Consider the following 20,945-nt stretch of genomic DNA (forward strand, 5'->3'; position numbering starts at 1 on the left):
GAATATATAATTAGGCAATTTGTCTGTTAATGACACCGACTCGTGGCAATGATCTAGATGTGAGTGGTTACTGTAAAGTCTAGATATTCTAAGTGAATGATACACAAGGTAACCTAGATATCTACCTATCTACTTGATTAGGCTTTATAGACATAACTACGTAATGCTTCGAGGCTACTGGATATACCGAATATACTCTGTTCGGAGTTGGTTCTATGTATACATGTATCGTAGGAGTTAGGATACAGAGAGAACTACTTACTATACAACACAACTGAGAAATCTGCAAAGGTGTGTATATTAAGAAGTAGGTATACTTTCCTCTATCGTTGCCTATATCCTAGCAACAAGGCTATAACGACAAAACAATTGTAGTTTAAGTCAACTATCTTAGTATACCGTATTTTCTATAATCCCCACGGCTACCAATTAAGCTAGGAATACATAACTACGGACTAGTCTCACCAAGAGTATGGGGGCGGGTGGATTGGTAAACTATTAGCTTCACGTATGACTACCTAGCCAGTTCACCGATATCTGAGTAACAGTAGTGGTAGTGATGGTTACGAAGATCTCGAAGGTGGCAATATACTCATTTTCTTGTATTCATGCGCATATTCGTGTCCTGGGGTTATACCAGGACATCAGTCAGGAGTAGTGGTAGATCTAAGCTACAGTCATGTTGCATTCGACTATTGACTCAATTCCTGTCTGGAGCGTGTATTTATGTTTTTGCAAGGTCGAATGTCGAAAGAAGCAGAGACAGATGCCGGCAACGAGACTACCAGACACCGAGGGTGCAAGTGACGATATGTGAGGATATTTGTGATTGATTGACAGGTAGGCAGCTCGCTCAAATCCAGTTGGAACTCCCCTATCCAACTAGCTGGCGCACAAGCGGGGCGCAGGGCGGTGTGTGTGTGCCCAATTTAGTCCTCGTCCATCTTGTCGCCGTCATGCTCCTCGACCGCGGGCTCGTAGTCATCCTCATCGTCGTCATCGTCGTCCTCGGCAGGGTTGTCTTGAGCTGCCTTGGCCCAGTCGATAACACGACCTCGGGTACGTCGACCGCCCTCTACGATATTGCCAGGATCGATCTCGTCTAGGTTGTCATCGGCGTCGTCATCACCTACATGAGGTTGCGTTAGTACGAATGTGCAGTAGGGATGCTGCTAGTCACAGGAAAAGCTTACCGCCCTCACCCTAGGAAAATGTTAACATGGTTCAATATTGCTAATATGGATGTAAAGTGGTAATATTAGAATGCTAGGAAACGTACCTCTTCCTCTTCATCTTCTTCATCCTCGTCCTCATCCATAGTGGTGTCAGCCTGCTCCTCGGCCGCCTTACCCTTGCCCTTAGTCTGGATTTCTTCGGCCTTGGAGGCAGCAGAGTCTCCGGGGACGGTAACACCGTTATTGCTAGCCATCGTGACTTTGAGTTTGGGGGAATAACGTATATGAGTGTGTAAGAGTATTGGTGGTAAGATGAAAAAACGGTGGGTGAGATTAAACAATGGCGAAAACGAAGTCGCGAGAGTAGCGCAATCGGATTCAGATGGTGAGTTGGAAAAGGTGGAAAAAGTAGACGGTAGACCGCCGAGAAAGAAAAAGGTACCTGCGGTTTATGTTTATTGGTTGCTACTACATGCAAGTGCAGGTTGCTAGGTGCAAACTTCAGCTGCGCTCTAGAACTCAATCCAGGATCGGAAGGCAAGCTAATGCGTTTTTGGTAGTGGTTCCCAATTATGTTAACGCGATTGGCTGATTGCTTTTTTTGGAAGATGGGAAGTTGGAACTGGGAACGTGGTTACCGCCTAAGTGATGCTACACTACAGTATAGGTAGACGTATTTGTCTGTTTAGAAGTAACCATGTTACATGTATTAATATGTGTTTGAAGCAGTATCTTGTGAAATTGTGTGTATGCATATGTGTTTAGCATATTGATACGTTTAAATGGTACAACATTGGCTTTGTAGAGTTGATATAGGTACCCAAGGTATGGAAGTAGTGCTAGCTTTGATCACGGTAGAATCAGGAGAGCCGGATGAGGTGATATAAAAAGAGATAATATAGTTCGAATATGTAGAAAAGATTAGTATGTCCTCAATTAAACTCGTATGCAATTTGTCTAATCTATCATTTGCCCTGTTCACCACCTCCTCCAGTCAATGTCATCATGACCACAATACCTATCAACCACCAGTACCTATAACATAGTTAGCAAACGAATACCAGCAAACCCAACAACCAGACAATAGACCAAGGTCATAATACTCACTTCTGGAAGAACGACTTCTCCTCCGGCACCACCGTCTTGCCCTCCGGCGAAAGCACAATCGGCTTATTCAACTCAGGCTGCTTCCCGGGCTCCGTAACAAGCAACAAAGCCTGCGGGCCAAAATCGCGCGTCTGTCCAGCATCAATCCTAACGCCCTTCAGCGCCGCCCCAAACGCATCGCCCTTCTGGTCCACGGACAATATCAGCGTAGGCGAGTATCCCTTGCCGAAGTTATCCACGGATGCAACCGAGGTCGATGACTCCCACCGCTTCGTCGCCGGGTTGTACACCCCGATGCGCACCAGCTGAGTCTCGTCTGGTAGTTCAGGTGCTTCGTACGATATAATTTCTGCTTCGGGTGCGGCAGCGGCGGAGTTGTACCGGATCGAGGCGAGAGGTGCGGGTGCCGCTGGTGATTGCGATACGGGTTGGATGTATATCGCTGCTATTCGGTCGGCGGCGCTGGCTGAGCTGGCTAGGGCTAGAGCCGCAAGGCCAGAGAAGACCGATGAGATCTTCATGAGCTATATTTCGTATTTTGGTGAAGCTAGGTAAGTCGGGTAGTATATGATGTCGTAGAGTTGTTAATGAATTGGAGGGGTTGTAGGTATTGGTCCAGAATGTTGTTCGTACCTCTAGGTAAGGTATTCGTAATTATCGGCCATTGATTCCCCGATTTTTTTAAGCCTTGCTAAGACAATCGACTTCGACTCGGGTACCTTTGTTCCCTACTATTTTCGTACCTGCTCCGATCAACAATAAGGCTGATTGAGCCTCAACAATTATACATATGCGAGTTACATCGCGCTCGGGCGAATTATAAAATCTAAGTTAAGACCAACTTAACATCTTAAATAGTGAAAAAAACCAAAAACCAAATAAAAAGATATATTTCATTTCATTAACTAGTTAGCTGTTAAACTATGGGCGCGACACCGTAAAACCCATACGCTACCTTGGGTTTGATATCCTTTCAAGTTTCTTCTTCCTTTCGCTATGAACATTGCAATAGCTGGGTATGTCCTTGGTTCTGCTCGACGGTGCTAATATGGTTCCGTCTAATATCCAAATAATCGTACTAACCCATTCACCGCGCACTTGGCGTCAAATGCAACCCATGTCCCCGAAAAACTCCAAGGTCGAATATTCTTCGTGTAGCGTCCCAAGCAACCTACTTAACCTCACCGCAGGAACTACCCCATCGTCTGTCTGTCTTTCATATTCCACCTCTCCCATATCTCACTTTTATTCATAATCTACTAAGTTCCTGCCTCTTCGGATTCGTCGCCATCATCAGATGAAGATGACTGGTCCCCTTCCAAGACATACCCCGCACAACGCGCAACCAGGCCTTTATAGTAGGCCTCTAGTAACTCGGGTTTTGGGACTATCCTCCAGTCCACTCGAGTTAGAAAATCGAGTTCCAGTAGCTTTAATTCTGCCACCTTCACGCCCCCCACGCGTGCATAGAACGAATTATTCCAAAACGAATCTGATAAGCCCTTGCCCGCAACCGTGGCGGCGGTAATGAGGAACCGGTGTACTGTCAAGGTATTAATAGTAAAGTCGGGGTAATCCTCGCATAGGCGGTCAATATAGGATACCATAGATAGGAGAAGAGGAGGGGTAAGAGTGGCGTGTTTCGCAAGTCGCTGTAAATAATCTAATACTGATATACCCGGTGCCGTCCTGTATACCTGGTTAGTGCTATCACACCACAATGGGAACTGGTAACGGCGTACCTAGAATGAAACCTTGTAAGATGGCCACTTTTCATGGCTATCGAGTCATTTGTCTCGATAAGCTCCCCAAGCATATTTGAGATTAGGACTACCATGTCCTCCCTATCACATAATTCGTATCTCAGAGGCAGTACCTTGGGAGGGCATTCGTTAGGTTTTGATCGTTTTGGGGAGCTCGGCTGGCTTAATGCTACCACCGATGAAGACGGGTCGATCGTCATGGGATCTTGCGACTTGCGTCTCTTATTGGGAGAAAGTGTTTGGAATTCGATTTTGGAAGAGCTATTCGGTGTCGAACTTGGCCCGGGGGTATTATCTGGTGCGGTAGATTGCTGTTTGGGCTGGCTCGTCGTCTTCGTTATCGCTGAGGCTGTGGAGCTCGATATCCTCGGTCCCGATACTTGGGCGGACCGTAACGGGACCGTAGGGTCGAATGGCTCCATAGGTGAGTACTGCGTAGCTGCATCAACTCCAACATATTGTTTCGGCTTAGAGAGCGACGGGGATCGTAGTGGTGTCGAAGGCGAGGTGCGCGATAGAGAGTGTCTGGACTGGCGGCGCGGTAAGGGTACCGTTATCTTAGGCGATTGTTGGGGAGAGCGAGAGGTTGCATAGTGAAAGGTTCTAGGCGATGCGCTTGTAGCTCCTGGTATTGATGGTGACGAAGTTAACATGTTTTCCAAGGCGTCATAATGTCTCAGCCGCGTTGATCGTACAGTCGCAGGGGTCACAAAGGTCGCAAGAATCGCAGTTTGGGCCGCAACGGATCCGGACGTTCATAGGAACGGCGATATTATAGAATTATTCGCTTTACTCGTAGGTAGATAGTCTATTTTTTACCTATACAACAAGATATTCATTAGGTGATGATCCGCCAAAGAGTTGACGAGAATTCTACTTTATGTAAAAGGCGGTGGTGGGACATGCTCGAACTCATGATTGAGGGATTGAGGGTTGGTAGTAGGCCGAGAACGCACCAGAGTACGAGAAGGGCAAATTTCAAAAGTGCTGCGTTGATTTGTTCGGGCAAGAAAGACCATGTGGAGACCCACCTATCGGTCTCATCCAGATTCTTACCTAAGGCCTTTCTTTAAAATCTTCCCATTCGGCCATTAGTTTTTTAGAATATTGAACTAGCCCGGACTAAGATCTAAGTCTGGGTAAGTCTGGGTTAGGTACCTACATTATGTAGTAGGGCCAAAAATTTGGCTTTTTTTCATCGGTGCCCTATGTGGTTAAGAGAATTAGGACTTCTTATGGATGCATCCATATGCACGTTTTACTTGGTTCAATACAAGACATGTATACACATGAATTAGTAGCTTAAGCCGTATATATACTATTTACAACCAGAAAAAAAGGGAATGATAGATTGCTATTCATTCTTATTGGTAACTTAGTTAGGCTAGTAGACTAGGTACAACTAACGGGCTTAGGAGCAGATTTACATAGATTAGACATGTACGGAATATATACCTACATGCAAAGAAAATCCTAAGGAGGGGCAAATAGGAAACGTGTGTAACACTCCGGCAAGGTACCCGTTCTTCTTGGCGAACTTGAACTTGAATATTCATCACGGGGAGTAATACAAAAGCTTCAGGTGTTACTTACTCTTACACTTATAGAAATATCTAGCGACAGAATTCAAAGGCCTATTAGAAAGATATATGATATTGATTTAGTAAAGTTTTTATTTACCAGGATTTGCCCAATTATTACTCAGAGGTAAAACCAAATTATTGAAAGTTACGAACAATTAATACTTTTATCAACTATAATATACTTATAGAAACCCCTAATCATAACAAAAAAGCACCTAATCATACAACTATATAATTCTAAGTGTTGAATTCGCATCTTTAATTTCATCGTATGCTCACTGATTAAAATATGTCCGTATTAGACATTACACTAGAAGTGTAATAGTAAACCGACTTTTCAACGGCTATACCGATGACGTGATTTTGGTGTTTGTAAGTAAGAAGCTTTGACCAGGATATACCTTGCAACGACGCAAAGTATTGCTAATTTTTAACGATTAGTGTTGTGGACTGGAGCCGACTTGCCGGACCTGTGGAAAATGGCCGTTGTTCTTTTAAGGTAAGCTGACCGCCCTGCTATGCCACAAGTGGCACAAGCTGAAGAATTCAGGAACTGTTGGCTAAGCGGTTAGCCACTTTTCATCCTTGCAGATTATATAAGCAAGTACATATGGATAGTACTAGTGATGCAACCTATCGGCTTAGCCGCCTCCCATGTCATGCCCATCTTTATGCATCTCATGTACACGTCCGACGTTCGCGACAACAGCTCGTCGTTGATAATCTCGTTGTGTTAAAGAATATCACAATAGTGCGAGCTAAATCCTCGCTTTTTCTACTTTACTTTAATAAGGAACTTAATACAAGATATTAATCATCGATGGCGCTTGATCCTCAATCGGTATTGGCAAAGCTCAATGCAACTGCGCCGGAGCAGATCACCGCTCTACGATACTTGAAGAATGAGGTGATCGGCCATATCCAGAAGAAAGAGGATTGGGTTCGACATGGTGTTCTCCGTCCCATTGTTAGAGTCATAATCCCTAGTACCCTCAAGGCGAATGAAGATACCCGGCCGCCTTTCTTGACCTTGGCGGCTTTTACGGATGAAGATAGCGCAAAGCTACGAGCTTTACAGCTTCTTGCTAGCTTTGCAAATGGTATGCCTTCTCAAAGTGATTACTCTCGCCTCTTCTTGCAATTTTTGGGCTTACACTTCTTATCCCACAGCTGGACCAGCCTTTCTCTCACCACTACACGCAATCGGTGCGCTACCAGCTGTCTTAAATAGTTCCTGTCTCCAGAATGGACATCCCCAGATTGTCCTAGCTGCTCTTCGGGTCGTACGAGACATAGCAGCAGCAGCAGCATATGCTCCGTCGACCTCCCCGATCACCTCCACGTCCCTTGCCGAAATATTATTCGCCGATGGCCCGCTAGATTCTCTATACCATATACTCTCACAGAGGACCACGACCTTTGATAGCGAGGCGCAAATATCCATAGTTACCCATTTAATCAAGGACCTCTGCCGTGACGAACGCCACCAGTTAGCATTGCTTAGCAAGGGAATCCTCGATGTACTTGCTACGAAACTGGCAAGCTTTGCGGTGGCCGAAGGGCAAGTCTTTCCGGGGGCCGAGATCATTGCTCGCATTGAGGGCTTAGAAGACTTCATACCAGCACCTGCTACCCCTGCCAGTAGCCTAGATGGAGTGCTGGGTGCGATCGCTTCGATCATTGGCGATTCTCGGTTCCGCGCTTGCAAGTTACTTTACTCTCCCTCGATCCTAGCAATCTTTCCGGTTGCTAATATTGATCCAACTAAATCTCCGATATTACCCTTAGGACCGATGGAGCTCCCTGGGGTGCACCGGCCGCCAACAAAACATATGGATTTTGAGCCTATGGACCTACTTCTTCCTCAAATTCTACCCGATGTCCCTAGCCATACTCCAATTCCATTAAGCACACATCGTGAAGATTTAGGTCATGGCGGACAATCGACATCCAAGTTTCAAAGTACTGCTTCCTCGCGAAGCTCATCCGAGGATGCTTCAACTTCTAAGGGCGATATCGAGAGTGAAAAAGCCGAGAGCCCTTTGATACCTTGGCTTATTAGCTTAATTAGGTCCCAGAGCGGTAGCGAAATGTTAATGGCTACTTCTATCTTAACATCTCTATTCAAAGCCGGATTTTCTTATACGACTAGAGAACCAAGCTTAGGCCTACTCGTTGTACCTGTTCTTCTAGGTATGCTCGACGAGGTCAACACTAAAATAAAAGATATCGATTACAGCAGTTGCAGCCGGGATACTGCCTCGATGCTTAACGTTGTAGAAGAAACGCCTGCCGTATTAGCCCGTCTGATCACTGATAGCGAGCCGTTACAGAAGGCAGCCTTCGACTGCAACGCAGTGAAAACGGTGTGCAAGTTATTAAAAGAAAGCTACGACGCCCCTCCTCCGCTTGCCAAATCGTGGTCTTGGGCGTTCAGTAAGAAGGACTCGGACTCGACAGGTGAAATATCTCCCGACCGTTGTTTGGGAGAGGAGGGACAGCACCGCTTTTTAGTCCATCGAGTCAAGGTGAGGGAGAACGCACTAAAAGCCATTGGGGCGCTAGCAACCTTCAAGGACGAGTATCGTAAGGCGATAGTCGAGCACGAAGTGGTTCATCTTATTGTCGATTCCCTAACACCAACTCCTGATAACCCAGTTTCAGTTGTCCTGACAGCTTGTTATGCGGTTCGTATACTCTCTCGTTCGGTGAATATCCTTAGAACGGCTTTAGTCGATCACGATGTATCCACACCTTTACTGCAGCTACTACGACATCATGATGTCGAGGTGCGGGTTGCTGCCGCAGCATCAGCCTGTAACCTGGTTACGGATTTCAGCCCGATGAGAGAAGTAGGTGCTATCGTCCCCAATAAAACTATTCAATCAATATTAACTATATTATTACAGTCTCTTGTCGATGCTGGAATCGTGAAGGCATTATGTGAGCATGCACATTCGCATAATGCAACTTTACGACTAAATGCTCTCTGGGCGCTCAAACATCTGGTCCATTCAGCAAGTATCGATCTCAAAAAAAGATGTGTAGAAGAGCTCGAATCCGGATGGTTAGTCCATCTCATATGCGATGATACTGAAGACGAGGCGCTTTACTCGGCGAAGACGCGGGGCGATAGGGAGGCGGCTCAAAGTACTCTAAATGGCATGGATGAAGATATAGATATGGGCCTTGCCGACAACCAATCTCGCGCCTGGCTTTCAACTTCCTTCTACAAGTCACCAGCAACTTTGGCCCATACGGATATCCGCATATTACAGCTCGCAGAGGAACAATTAGAGGCACTCCGAGAGAATGATTTGGACCCTGTTCGAAAAGCTAGAGGGGATGACGAAGCAATTCAGGAGCAGGGTCTTGATTTTATTCGAAATTTGATCGGTGGAGGTCATTCAAGCAGTAGTGCTGACTCACTAAACGACACGACCGAGATGATCGACTTTTTATTTAGCACATTAGGACAAGATCGTTTGTTCGAGATTCTCGCCTCCAAACTACGAACCAAGGTTTTTCATCCATTCAGCCGGCGAGAACGTACAGGCAGCGAGACGCGTATTGCGCCTCCCAAACCCAAAATTATCGTATCAGTCATATACATATTGGTTCACATCGCAGCCAGTATACCTCGTCACCGGCAGCTAGTAGTGTCTCAGACAGAACTACTCAGGCAGCTTCAGAAGCTGTTTACGAGCAAAGATAGGGAAGTGCGGGTTGCCCTATGTCACCTTATCAACAATTTGACATGGCAGGATAATGCTAGTGATGGTCCTGGGTGCTCACAGCGGGCGCAGGAGTTGAAGAATTTGGGATTCTTGACAAAGCTCGAAGCCCTTAAGGAGGGGGACGACGAACTTGACGTGCGCGAACGGGCAAAATCGGCACTATGGCAGATGAAACCAGCATATTAGGGTGTAAGGCAGGGTTATTCTCAACAGGACAATGCTTTTGATGTAGCAACGGCGTTCGTCGACCCTATCCGACAATACGAGAGGACTTGTATAAGAATAAGGGGTAGCCAAACTGTTTCTCTTGGCGGACACAATGAAATACCCTTAGAGGGTATCATCATAGTTGGTCTTTGATGGCTTCTACGACATGACCAGGCGAGAGTGCAGGATTCGGTAGTATGCAAAGGGTTTAGGAACTGGCGTACCGGCGTTTTTTCTGGGTGGGGAGAGAAGTGTCTGTAAATAACATACATACCCCTTTTAACAGCGGAACTATGTTAATATTGTTATACCGTATCGTGTTCTGCAATTTCATCGTTCTACGTGATATTGAATTTGGTCCCGCCCGATTCGAGTACGCTATAGTCGTTCAGCGGCGGGTGTCAACATACATAGACTGCAGGCAGGCAGGTAGGCAAGGCCGCAGCCTGCGTTCGATGCCGTAATTAAAAGTTCCCTTTCCTTGGTATATCACTGCTGTCCCGCCCGTTTTATGAGGGCAAGTCTTTCTACTAAGGCATACACCGCCGATCCGTAACATATCCTGCCTGCTTGCCTGCTTACCGTTGCGCTCCAAGACTTGAGATGTTACGCTGCAGCGATGGCCGGACCATGTCCGCCGGGCGGAGGAGATCTCTATCTATGTTCTTACATAAAAGCTAGGCATACGTACGGACCAATGATGGGAGGCGGCGTGGGTGGTACAGATGTTGTGGTTTGCTGGGGTGTTTGTGATACGTAGTCTAGCAGCGCGGGTATGATTCAGCAACTACGTTTGTGCATTAGTTTGCCTATGGGTTAAGAAGTGTAGGTACGGATGGGCGAGTGAGAGGGCGTGGTCTGGACATGTGTAGGGGAGGGAAGGGGAAGGGGGTGCTTCTTGGGATGGGAGATGAGAATGGAGAGGAGAGATGAGGAGAAGGCTAGGCTAGGCTAGGCTGCATTTACTTATGTCATGGTTAGGACTGGCTGGGTATTAGATGCCGCGATGTATGTATGTATGTATGTACGTACGTGTGTAATGTATGTGATTATACGCAAGGTTTATGTTTGCTGTTCTTTACGAGTTGCATTCTGTTGTATGCATCCGTCTAGGCGGCTCGCATACCAGCGGAATTAAACGTAGTCGATGTGGAAAATGGACATAGGTAGGTATTATTCAATTTATTAAATATGTAACCAATTCGATTTCGTAATCGAGATGTGATTACCACATACATCACGTCCGTACTACATCGAATGTACGTTTATATGTACATCGGCAAGTTACATAAGTGCTCTAGAGGTGGTTATGTAATGTACTATATGTATGATGTGGTATGTAAGGAAGGTAAGAAACTCCGAATTGTTCGGCAGTCGCCGATTAATATTTACCTAATTAATAGTTGCTTAACAATAATCCACTTGACATAATATCAATATGGTTACAAAATGGGTAACAAATTGTTCTACGTGGTCCGATCTATCAAAGGTCGTTTAAACAAGCTTGTCATTCCATCATCTTCTGCCGGCTATTGCTATACATAAATCCACAGCGAAGGAAAACAAAAAAGACCTCGTCTGGTGGCTCTCGGTGGCGTGACACCTGCACAGTCGATCGCCATCTGAGACTGGTCTAGCGTTGCATCTCGATCCATGGTGCCCTGGTGCGTTTCCGTGAAAGCCGGGGGTGGCTTTTTGAGGGGGGAGGGAGCTGCAGGCAATTGAGGCTCTCAATGGTCCAAACTTCTCGTCTCTCCCCTCCAAAGACATCCTTCCGCCTTGACGCTCAGAGTAATGATGGGCTTGACGAGCTAAAGGACCTATCAGCTATTAGACTATGAAGTCTTGGCTTGCCTTAGAGATCGGTAAATCGAAATATGAGAGCTTCTCTAACGCTGTCGTTTACATACTCCCCTCGCCTCGGAAGCCTAAGTGGTGCTGGAGGTGGGTAGTAAGATAATATAATCGAACATTTCATTCTTCATATAACAATAACACACAAGAAAGGAAAAAAGCTTTAATTACAATCACGTCACGTCACGTCAAGTCGACGCCACTATGCATTTGTCCAGTCACTTCACTGATACTCTCGCTACCTCGATGCTTTCGCCTTCCCGGCCTTCATCGGAGGTGCGGAGCTTCAAGGCTCCTAGGTTGCCAGGGCTAGGCCCCCCTTCCCCCCCTGCAAGCTCCGGCATTGCTTCGACGATGCTAGCTCTATTTGGTGTTACCCATTTCCTCTTATAGACAGAACGTGGTCGAGCATTCGGTGGGGACCTATCACTATTTTCGAATCGCGCATCTTGTGTTAGCTCATCCGATGCTGCCGTGAAAGTCCTTCGAATGGTCGGTCGTTCGTTGGCTTCACTGACATCGTCTGTCGGTTAGACTTCTTGTCGCCATTACCGAGCCGTCTTTGCTGACCATACATACCCGGGCGTTAGTTGCGCCCTCATGACCTTTCCCACGATGGGAATAATAATCCATTGCCTCGGGCTTCTAGGGCTATGTATTTGTAAGATTACTCTAGCCGTCTCTCTTTAACCACCTCGCTATGAGATGAACATGAGGAATATTATTTCCTAGCTATACATATAGATAGGTAACTATATGATTACCAATACGGACAAGCAGATATTGTTACCGGCAGAAGCGAGTGCCAAGTTTGCCACGTTCTCGTGGTAGTTTTCTCCACATCAGGGCTGAAGGATCGTCAACCATATTGGCTCGAGAACCGTGCATTACAAAGGCTCTTTATTGCTATTGCATATCGACTTCTTTCTTTGGTGTGCTCTGCTACCGCTCGTTCCATCGGCCTCTGCCCCTGGCTCCGACTATGCAAAGCTCCGAGTGAGTAACCATGTACTCCAATCCAGCCCATGCCACAAACGCATCACTAGAACCCGCCATGATCCGTCTCTCGCACCCTTCCGGCTTGTATGGAAGCTTCCATCCATATGTACAAAATTTTTGCAATCATATGATCGTCTAGCCGGAATACTTCGTACGGATCTCGGCTTTAACCCATTGCTTCACTCTAAGATATTGACTCATCACCAATTATTGGTCTCCGGCCCTCGCGATGATGCAACTATACAGCTTTCCATCTTAGATGCGAGCGCAGGAGGGCCGTCTCCTATATTATGAGCCTCGTCCCCCCTTCGTCTTCTAACTCGTCTACATCAAGCTACTCAGCGAATCACAGCAACTACCGTGATCCAAAGGTTATATCAGAACATTCCTCTACCTCCCTCACTTTGAAAGTGAAGATTCTTATTTCGAATACTCCCCGGCTTGCCTGGTAGATATTAACAAAACAGACCATCGACATGGGTGTCATATTCCATCGTGCGAACGAGGCTCTCTCGATCAACCCTCCAAGCGGTAGTGAGGAGCTGAGCGTGAACGGCAGCGACTGGTTATGGGCAGTGACGGCTATCTACGTTGTCTCTTTCATTACCTTCTACGCTACTAGCTTCGTGGCTCGATCTGGCGAGAAGATCTTCCATTATCTCTTCACCATTGCTCTCCTTGTCGGTTCTATCTCTTACTTCGCCATTGCTTCTGATCTCGCCTACGAGGTTGTCCCGGTCACCAACTACAAGCCTACGGAGCCATGGACACGCCAGATCTTCTGGGCTGAGTACGTCAACTGGGCCGTCAGTTTCCCCGTCGTCACGATCGCCCTTGGCCTCCTGAGCGGCGTCTCTTGGGCGACTATCCTTTACAACGTCGCTTTAGCATGGACCTGGTGAGTGGAACTACACGATATCGGATCTAGGTCTTCAAGATGTGCTAACCAATAGTAGGGTTATATCTTACCTTGTCTCCGCCTTCACCACTTCCAACTACAAATGGGGCTTCTACGCTTTCGGAACCATCTCATGGGTCCTTCTCGCATTCAGCACCCTCTTCCACGGCACAACTTCCGCCAGGCGCGTCAATGTTGCCGGTGACCGTAAGTCATGTCCTAAAATGATTAATTATACCTTGATAAAATAGTGATTGCTAACTCGCATATCGCAGACACCCTTCTTGCGGGATGGATCAACCTCCTCTGGCTCCTGTACCCGATCGCTTGGGGTCTATCCGACGGCGGCAACCGCATTGGCGTGACCCCCGGATACATCTTCTTTGGCGTTCTGGACGTCCTACTAATCCCCGTCCTCTCATTTGCCTTCCTCTTCCTTTCTCGAAGGTGGGACTACGGCCGACTTAACATCGCCTTCACCCGATACGGCCGCGTCCACCAAGCCGGCGAATTCCCCGAGAAGACGGCTACCGCCCCCGCGGCACCCGTCGTCGGCGAGCAGGCTGCATAGATGAAGGAATCATAGTATCAGCATGAACCGCTAGCGTTGAACGTCGCTTGCAGGTCTCCCGGTTCTGTGCATGTGATACGCTTTTGGAACCACCTCTCACCTAACCTCGCTTGGTGTCAACCATGGTAGGCTGGGCCTGTCACTCTTTACGACTATAATGACGGACGAATCGTGACGACCTGGATTAATTGGGATGCGGGATCGGTCGCGAATTGTTATGATATGATATATATACCCCCCTTCGCTAGTTTGGGAAGATGGATGGATGTGGATAGACATTATACCCTTCGAAGTAATATGTGTGTAGGTGTTGCTGGCGGTTGGGTTTGGTTGTCTATTAATACGTAATGGTAGTTGAGATTAATAAATACCCCTTCGCTGTTCGATATAGATGCTGTTCTTTGTTAATTTTAGAGGTAATGGTTTCGTGATTGAACTGGCTTGTCGTTTGGTGTCGTCTTATGTCATGTAAGCATTTCACTCGTCTATATGATAACTACTAAGTATTTAGCTAGAGGTTCTATTATTTTCATATCTAGCTTATATATATACTATTACACTATTATATCACACATGTTCATAATACATTAAGCAATAGTATGAATATGATTCAATATCCTAAAGGGGCGATGCAATACTGGGGCCTTCAAAGACGGCGCCCATACCTGGGTTAATAATATGTAGTCTCATGGACACATAGTTGTATGTGTGTACTTGGGAAAACATCGCACTAAGAGCTAAAAAGGCTTCACATTGACATCCGTAAACTTAAGCCACCAAAGTATGTCCTACCTGAGATAGCAACCCATCATCACCTCGACATATATTCTAACCTACTGGGTTGGTTAAGTCTATACGTCCATTCTTTCGTGGCATTTAGAGCAAGGACAGTACTGATATCCGGTGTCATACGCTGACACCGGCTCGGGATATAAACCACTTAACATAGGAAAAGTCTCAGCACCTACAGCCTAAATATGGATGTGCGATGATAGCAAGGCGTGGTTTTATATGGCATATTACATATGGAGATATCGTAGGTATGAAGTAGATATGAAGACCGTATCGCCATCGCACTTACTCTGTCGACCCGTCTTACGACAGCCGAAATGCCTAGGTACATACCTATTATATATACATGGAAGCACAGATCCTTGATATATATAGTATCCAGTGGCTCCCTAACGGAACTAATTACATAGAAAGTATAATTAGGGAAGCTAAAAAAAAAAAAAGACTGGGTGTAGATCGAATTCATAAACACCCTCCCTTCGAGGGGGAAGGGCAAAAAGAGAATGTTGCGGTGAGTGCGGATCGAACGCACGGCCTTCAGATTTAAGAATGAAGTTGGACTTCAGTCTGACGCTCTCCCAGCTGAGCTATCCCCGCAGGATTCATGGAAGTCTGATACCTTATGATGGGTTATATTTTTGGTTGCTCGTGGGGTGTGGTTTCGTGGCTAGCGGCGTTTAGGGCTATGCTATCGCTTAGTGGTGCGGGTCTGGATGTGCTTGGATGTATGTAGGATTGTGGGGTTAGTGGGTGTAGGACCTCAATGGGATGGGATGGGATGGTTTCTCGGTGCTGAAGATTGTTTTTGCGGAGTTGTGCGGTTGTGTGGTTTGATGGCGTGGAGTAGGTTGAGGCGTGTAAGAGGTACGTAAGTTTTGGGAATATGTGGAGAGATGTGTTTACAGGACATATTAAACGTTAAAAGGATACATAGGATGGTAGTGATAGCTAGATCTTACTATCGAAGAGCATAAGTGCTTGAATTATATCGACAAAGCACACTTTGATGATGAAAGGATGGTTTTTAAAGATAATAATTTTAAATATTGTTAATTAAGAGTTACCTCGGAAGAAGCAAATTACATGATATGGCAATTTTATATTATACGAGTCTGTCCAACCCGTTAAGTTAATTTTAGCAAGATGATATAAACAGAGATAGTAGGTCTAAAACGATTATCGATGTAATGAAGGCTTCGTAATTTATGTATACTTATATCAGCTTCGTGATTGTCTCACACTTTATTCTACAGGCGAAATCGGGATCAGATCTTTATGGACAAAGATCTTGAGCTTAAATATGACAGCCATTCTAGGGGGTCCAAGTTAGATCCGAGAGCAATACTTATCTGTATATGAATTTAGAAAAATCATACAGCAGACCAACTTGGGCTAAATTATTCGTAATGGGTCCACTATAGTATAGCGCTCAGTTTGTAGCTACTTGAATTACTTGAATACTGTAGGACGTGTAAGTTTCATACTCGAAGAAACCGCCATTAAATAGGCCTAAACGTACCTAGAGTAAGTAGCGAAAACGCATATCGGGCCAGACTCGGAGAATTGTGCAGCCCCGCACCAGTCTGCGGGGCCACCTAGTCAAACTTTTGCGCACCACCAAACGCCACTAGAATATAGCTGCAAAATCCAAGTCAGAACTTCAACCGAGGCACTAAGCCTCCTCTGCACCTTCCGAGAAATGGTAAGATGGCCGAGCGGTCTATGGCGGTAGATTCAAGAGTTTGACTCTTCTCTCATCCAATGAGAATCCTACTCCCGAAAGGGGCCGGGGTTCGAATCCCCGTCTTATCAAGGAAAATGCGATTATCTTTTTTGTCTTTTTACAGATTGATTTTCTTTTTCTTTTTCTTTTTTTCGTTGGTTGATATTAGACAGCTTCAAGTAAATAAATCAGATGATATAAATAATTTGATATTCACATATACACGGAATATTGTCGCTGTCTCTTTGAATGTTCTTTTTCTCCTTTTCTGTACAGTTTGGTGTATTGAATGCACTTTACGCGATTCTTCATGAAATAATTCTATTATCTTATCTATCCCCTTTCCAACATCATATTTCTTTATTGACCAAACCGAGCGTCTTTCTTACACATGTAGTCTCATATTTAGCCATTAAAGGTAAAGCTATGCCCGTCCAGCTTACCGATTAGTAATGTGCATAGTCTTCGAGGAGAGCCAAGGTAGGTGTGGTCTAGATAGAACTCATAGACTTCGGAACTGTTCTCCCTAGCTAAGGAGTGAAAATCACTGCTTGTCTGTCTTTAGATACGAGTTCTTAAGTTGTTATGCCAATAATAAAATATGTTCTGTAGCATTATATTCCTATTGTAAATATCAACTATGCCTCCGACAATTACTATCATCACAATCCCAAGATACGAGCAGCCATGACGCAGCGAAGTTCTAAACATAGATGAAAGAGTCATCGACACCAGGCACAGATCTCGGTGTCAAGGAATCCTTGGTTGAAAGAAAACGAGTAAATAGACTCGCATAAGTTCAAACTTACCTTTGCTAATCCCGAGTTGCATGCCCTGGTATCCGATTGAGTTTACCATAACCTGTTTCCTGCCTCGTATCCGCCGTGATCGACAGGAGAGCTGCTGGGAAGACACAAAGTAACAAAAAACGATGATTCTATGAAGCATCTAAGTTTGGGATAGGTGTGAATAGTTGCTTTACTTTATGAGTGACTCGTAGTCCCGCAATGCTGCACTCGAAGTGGTTACTTACCACCTAATAATTATCTATGTCCAGGACGTTAACGAGTTCATCATCGTCGTCGTCATTATCATCATCATCTCGGATGATCTTCAATCCTGCGCACACTTGTGCTTGAGGATCCAAATTTGGCGTCCTAAACATCGGGGGAGAATGCTAATTACCCATTTCACTCGTGCCGACAAACCGCCAATTTCTGACGTATCATAATATGATGGAGTCCCTGGTCCCCATCATCCCTTCCATCTTCCTCCCCCTCCTCATCTACACGACACCATGCCATGCGCAGGTCCTGGACGGAAACGACACCCCCGTACCAGAGGACTTCCCCAAAGCATTCATCACCGCCATGGCCGTGGCCATCGTCAGCGTGGTGCTGCTGCTGACGCTAGTCTGCGTGCTCGCCCACTCCTGGCAGCACATCCTGTGCCGGCACGGGCGAGCGACGTCCTCGGGCGTGCCCGAGCGCTGGCTCGACCCAGTCTTCGAGTGGCCGCAGCAGCTGCGCCCGCTGTCGAGGAGCAGTTACAGGCAGAGGAGGAAGAACCGCCGACGGCTGCGGGACAGGGTGAGGATGAAGATGGGATGGGGGGATAGGGGCGCGGGTGTGGGTGTAGGACAGGCTGAGAGGGCAGACCTGGTGGTGGGAGGAGGAGTGGTAGGAGGGGGGAGCCGTAATATGGGCTGGTAAGGAAGGGAGTGTGTGTGTGTGTGTGTGTGTATGGGGCCCGGGATGCGGATGTCAAGCACCGAAAATTATTCCGGATACGTGCGCTTCTCGGTACCGGGTGCTAGCCGCTTGATATTTCATAGGCCTGCTATAGCGCGTGTTGGTGGCTTTGGAAGGGAGGGCGTCCCGTGTCCTGAATATGACATGATATGACACTATTGCTTTTACCTTACCTTTACTACAAACAAGCTCCATACCTACATAGTATAGATTAGGTACCTTGGGTTGATTGAACACTGGTCGTTTGTGACTCGACGTATCATAAAATAAATAGGCTTGTTGCTGTTCCCGGTCAAGTTTGCTTTGCCGTTTAAGAAAAAAAAAACTAAAAAACTCTGGTGATTAAAGAGTATTGTTTGATCACCAGGCCCAGTGTGACAAACCTGGTTTCGGCTACTGAGAAGGCCGTGTAACTTGAGCGACGCAGATAACCGGGGTCTCGACCTTTGGTTGGGTGCGAAAAGCAAATTCTTTCTTCTTGGCTTTTACTTTGCTTGCCTGCGTGGATCGAGGCGTGGCTGGCTGGAGATGACCTCAGTGCGTACTGTCTAGAAGCGTCTACCTACCTATCTTGAGAATATTCTGCTGCCCTTGGAATCAAGTGAAGTTTACCCTTGGATGCAGTAATTGTTGTATACGTGGGAATCGATCTAGTGTAACCGGCCGTGCCGCATCTCGGACTTCAGACGGAGTGATTTGGACACAGAGCTGGTATTAGGAGTGCCGTAACCGATGCCGGCTTCGGTATGTAATCATATGTTATGTTCACAAAAGCGGGATACACCACATTGTTTCTTAGGCTAATTTCGAGCATCGTCGAGAGATCGAAGATCGATTCTCTCGTGAAGTGCTCACGCGGTGGCGTATTAAGAACTACGCCGTGGATTTCCTTAGTCGGACAACTATTGGGAGGATCCTTCATTATCAAGTAAGACAGCTAAGACAATCGATGACCCCTTTACTATGTAATAGCCTCTGTTTCTTTTGAAAATGGCGCGAGAAAAGGCTACACGGCAGACAACAAAAGACTTACTAGTCACGGTTACTATACCGGTCGTATTCCTTAATGGAATATCCTTATGTGGGCAGCCGGCATAGGTTTCACGCATCTCGGAGTCATACTGCTAAAATCGAATCCATACCTAGGTACACATAGTTTAACGTAGGCTCGAGGGTAGATGGTTTGTACTTGAATAATTCGATACGGTCATGAGTGCGGATAGCAGATTGCCTAGCCACCATCGGGAATTCGGGAATATAGAGTTAAAGTTCTCATGATGTCGTTGTAAAGTGACTCGCAATATTAAAACGTGCTTCTAGACCGCTCTACTAACTTACCATGACACTATCACTAATAACATATCATGAATGATGGCGGGAGTTGGTGTCAATAACCGCGTCATAAACCTATTCGACACGTATGCGGTAGACGACCCCGCGGCTGGCCACTGGCTTGGCTACGCGCGCGCGCGCGAGGCAAGGAAAGTGTAAACGATGTTACAAGACATACACGTGGACTGGAAGTGAATATGCCTTAGGTAGTTTATTAGGGGTGGCGGGTTGGGATACTGGTATGAGATAATTCAGCTTGGAACGTTAGGCAGGTAGGTTAGGTATTGCTTGGACGTTGGTGGTTTTAATTTGCTAAAATAGTCATTCTTTTTTTGTCCTAGTCATCGAGAAGCAAGTCGCTGTTGTCCAACGAACTAAAGACCCTTGTAAACGTTATACATTCCTTGGGGCAACCGGTGCCGTTAGCTCGGGTTCCTTTATGTAGGGGTAGGCTGTGTTATTACACATTGGTGAAGAATAATGGACCATGAATAGTACCACGTACTTTCACAGGACCACTAATTGGGAATAGGTACCTGTCGAGTCAGTACCTATGGTATTCCCAGAGCAAAGGGCCGACAGGGTTTCGGCCGTACTTGTGCCATGCAATGACTTATATATGACCTATCACCATGTTAGACGTAGCTTCGGTTCCCAACTAACCCCCAAGACTAAGACGAGCCTATCCTAATAAGTTGAGAAGTGGACTTTTGACCCGTCCTGGGCTTGAGAATCGCTAACCCGACTTCGACAATAGTTAAACCTTACTTACCTACGTTAGGTAATGACCGTACGTAGGTAGTAGGGTAGTAAAGGAACCGGGAACGGGGCAGCACGTCATTTCATTTTTGACACCAGGCGAATTGTGGTGCCGAGTTTATTTCTAGGTGCCGCTTGTCAATGTCAACGTGGACGTGGACGTGGGAACTTTGCGTAATAAGTCTCGGTTCCAACGCCCGTGGAAATCTTAAATTCTTGACTCCATGGAGCCATGGAGAGGTATGGATGTATGCAGCGCATAGGCCAATTGACGTATCAGATGATATAGATCCACTCAATCCTCGTTTCTGATCTTCGGTCTTAAGCACGTTTGCGCCGATGGGGGTCGAAGTGGATAATGATTGGTATCCCGGGTGTCTGGGTCCGTAAATTATTGCAAGTGCTGTGAATGGTCACTGTAGTGGAAATATCCACGATTATATAACTTATAAAGGTCGATACTATTATCTGTCTCTAGCGAGCTTGTGAATGGAACCAAATTTTATTCTCGGTAGGAACGTTGTCGATTGACATCTTGTCATTTACCCTTAATGGGGACAGAATATGATCTCGGTAAGAACTTTGAAGCTTTTAACGGCACAGCGTTTAAAGAGGGACGACTTAAGCCTATTTTAGTATCATTATTCGCTACTTTTAAGAACAAGCCACTTAAAATAACACTAAACGGCATTTA

The 20,945-nt window shown here is 46.1% G+C and overlaps 4 protein-coding genes across 4 annotated transcripts; 2 read left to right on the forward strand and 2 right to left on the reverse strand.

Moving 5' to 3' along the window:
- Window positions 1-2,140: 2,140 nt before the first annotated feature.
- Window positions 2,141-2,803, reverse strand: GL218_00161 (putative nuc-1 negative regulatory protein preg protein; the record flags this gene model as incomplete). Its single annotated transcript, XM_033576573.1, has 2 exons — window positions 2,141-2,210; window positions 2,283-2,803. The coding sequence occupies 2 exons, from the start codon at window positions 2,801-2,803 to the stop codon at window positions 2,141-2,143; spliced, it is 591 nt and encodes a 196-aa protein (XP_033442015.1).
- Window positions 2,804-3,541: 738 nt separating this feature from the next.
- GL218_00162 (Nuc-1 negative regulatory protein preg) lies at window positions 3,542-4,698 on the reverse strand (the record flags this gene model as incomplete). The annotated part of the gene is made up of 2 exons (XM_033576574.1): window positions 3,542-3,971; window positions 4,025-4,698. 2 exons carry the CDS (start codon window positions 4,696-4,698, stop codon window positions 3,542-3,544), a joined length of 1,104 nt encoding a protein of 367 aa, XP_033442001.1.
- Window positions 4,699-6,448: 1,750 nt separating this feature from the next.
- On the forward strand, window positions 6,449-9,551 carry GL218_00163 (uncharacterized protein; the record flags this gene model as incomplete). Its single annotated transcript, XM_033576575.1, has 3 exons — window positions 6,449-6,728; window positions 6,799-8,480; window positions 8,538-9,551. The coding sequence occupies 3 exons, from the start codon at window positions 6,449-6,451 to the stop codon at window positions 9,549-9,551; spliced, it is 2,976 nt and encodes a 991-aa protein (XP_033442000.1).
- Window positions 9,552-12,901: 3,350 nt separating this feature from the next.
- GL218_00164 (uncharacterized protein) lies at window positions 12,902-13,894 on the forward strand (the record flags this gene model as incomplete). The annotated part of the gene is made up of 3 exons (XM_033576576.1): window positions 12,902-13,323; window positions 13,382-13,530; window positions 13,599-13,894. The coding sequence occupies 3 exons, from the start codon at window positions 12,902-12,904 to the stop codon at window positions 13,892-13,894; spliced, it is 867 nt and encodes a 288-aa protein (XP_033442014.1).
- Window positions 13,895-20,945: the final 7,051 nt, after the last annotated feature.

Source organism: Daldinia childiae (genome assembly GCF_008694065.1).
Source record: "Daldinia childiae strain JS-1345 chromosome Unknown Scaffold1, whole genome shotgun sequence".
NCBI classification, from domain to species: Eukaryota; Fungi; Ascomycota; class Sordariomycetes; order Xylariales; family Hypoxylaceae; genus Daldinia; species Daldinia childiae.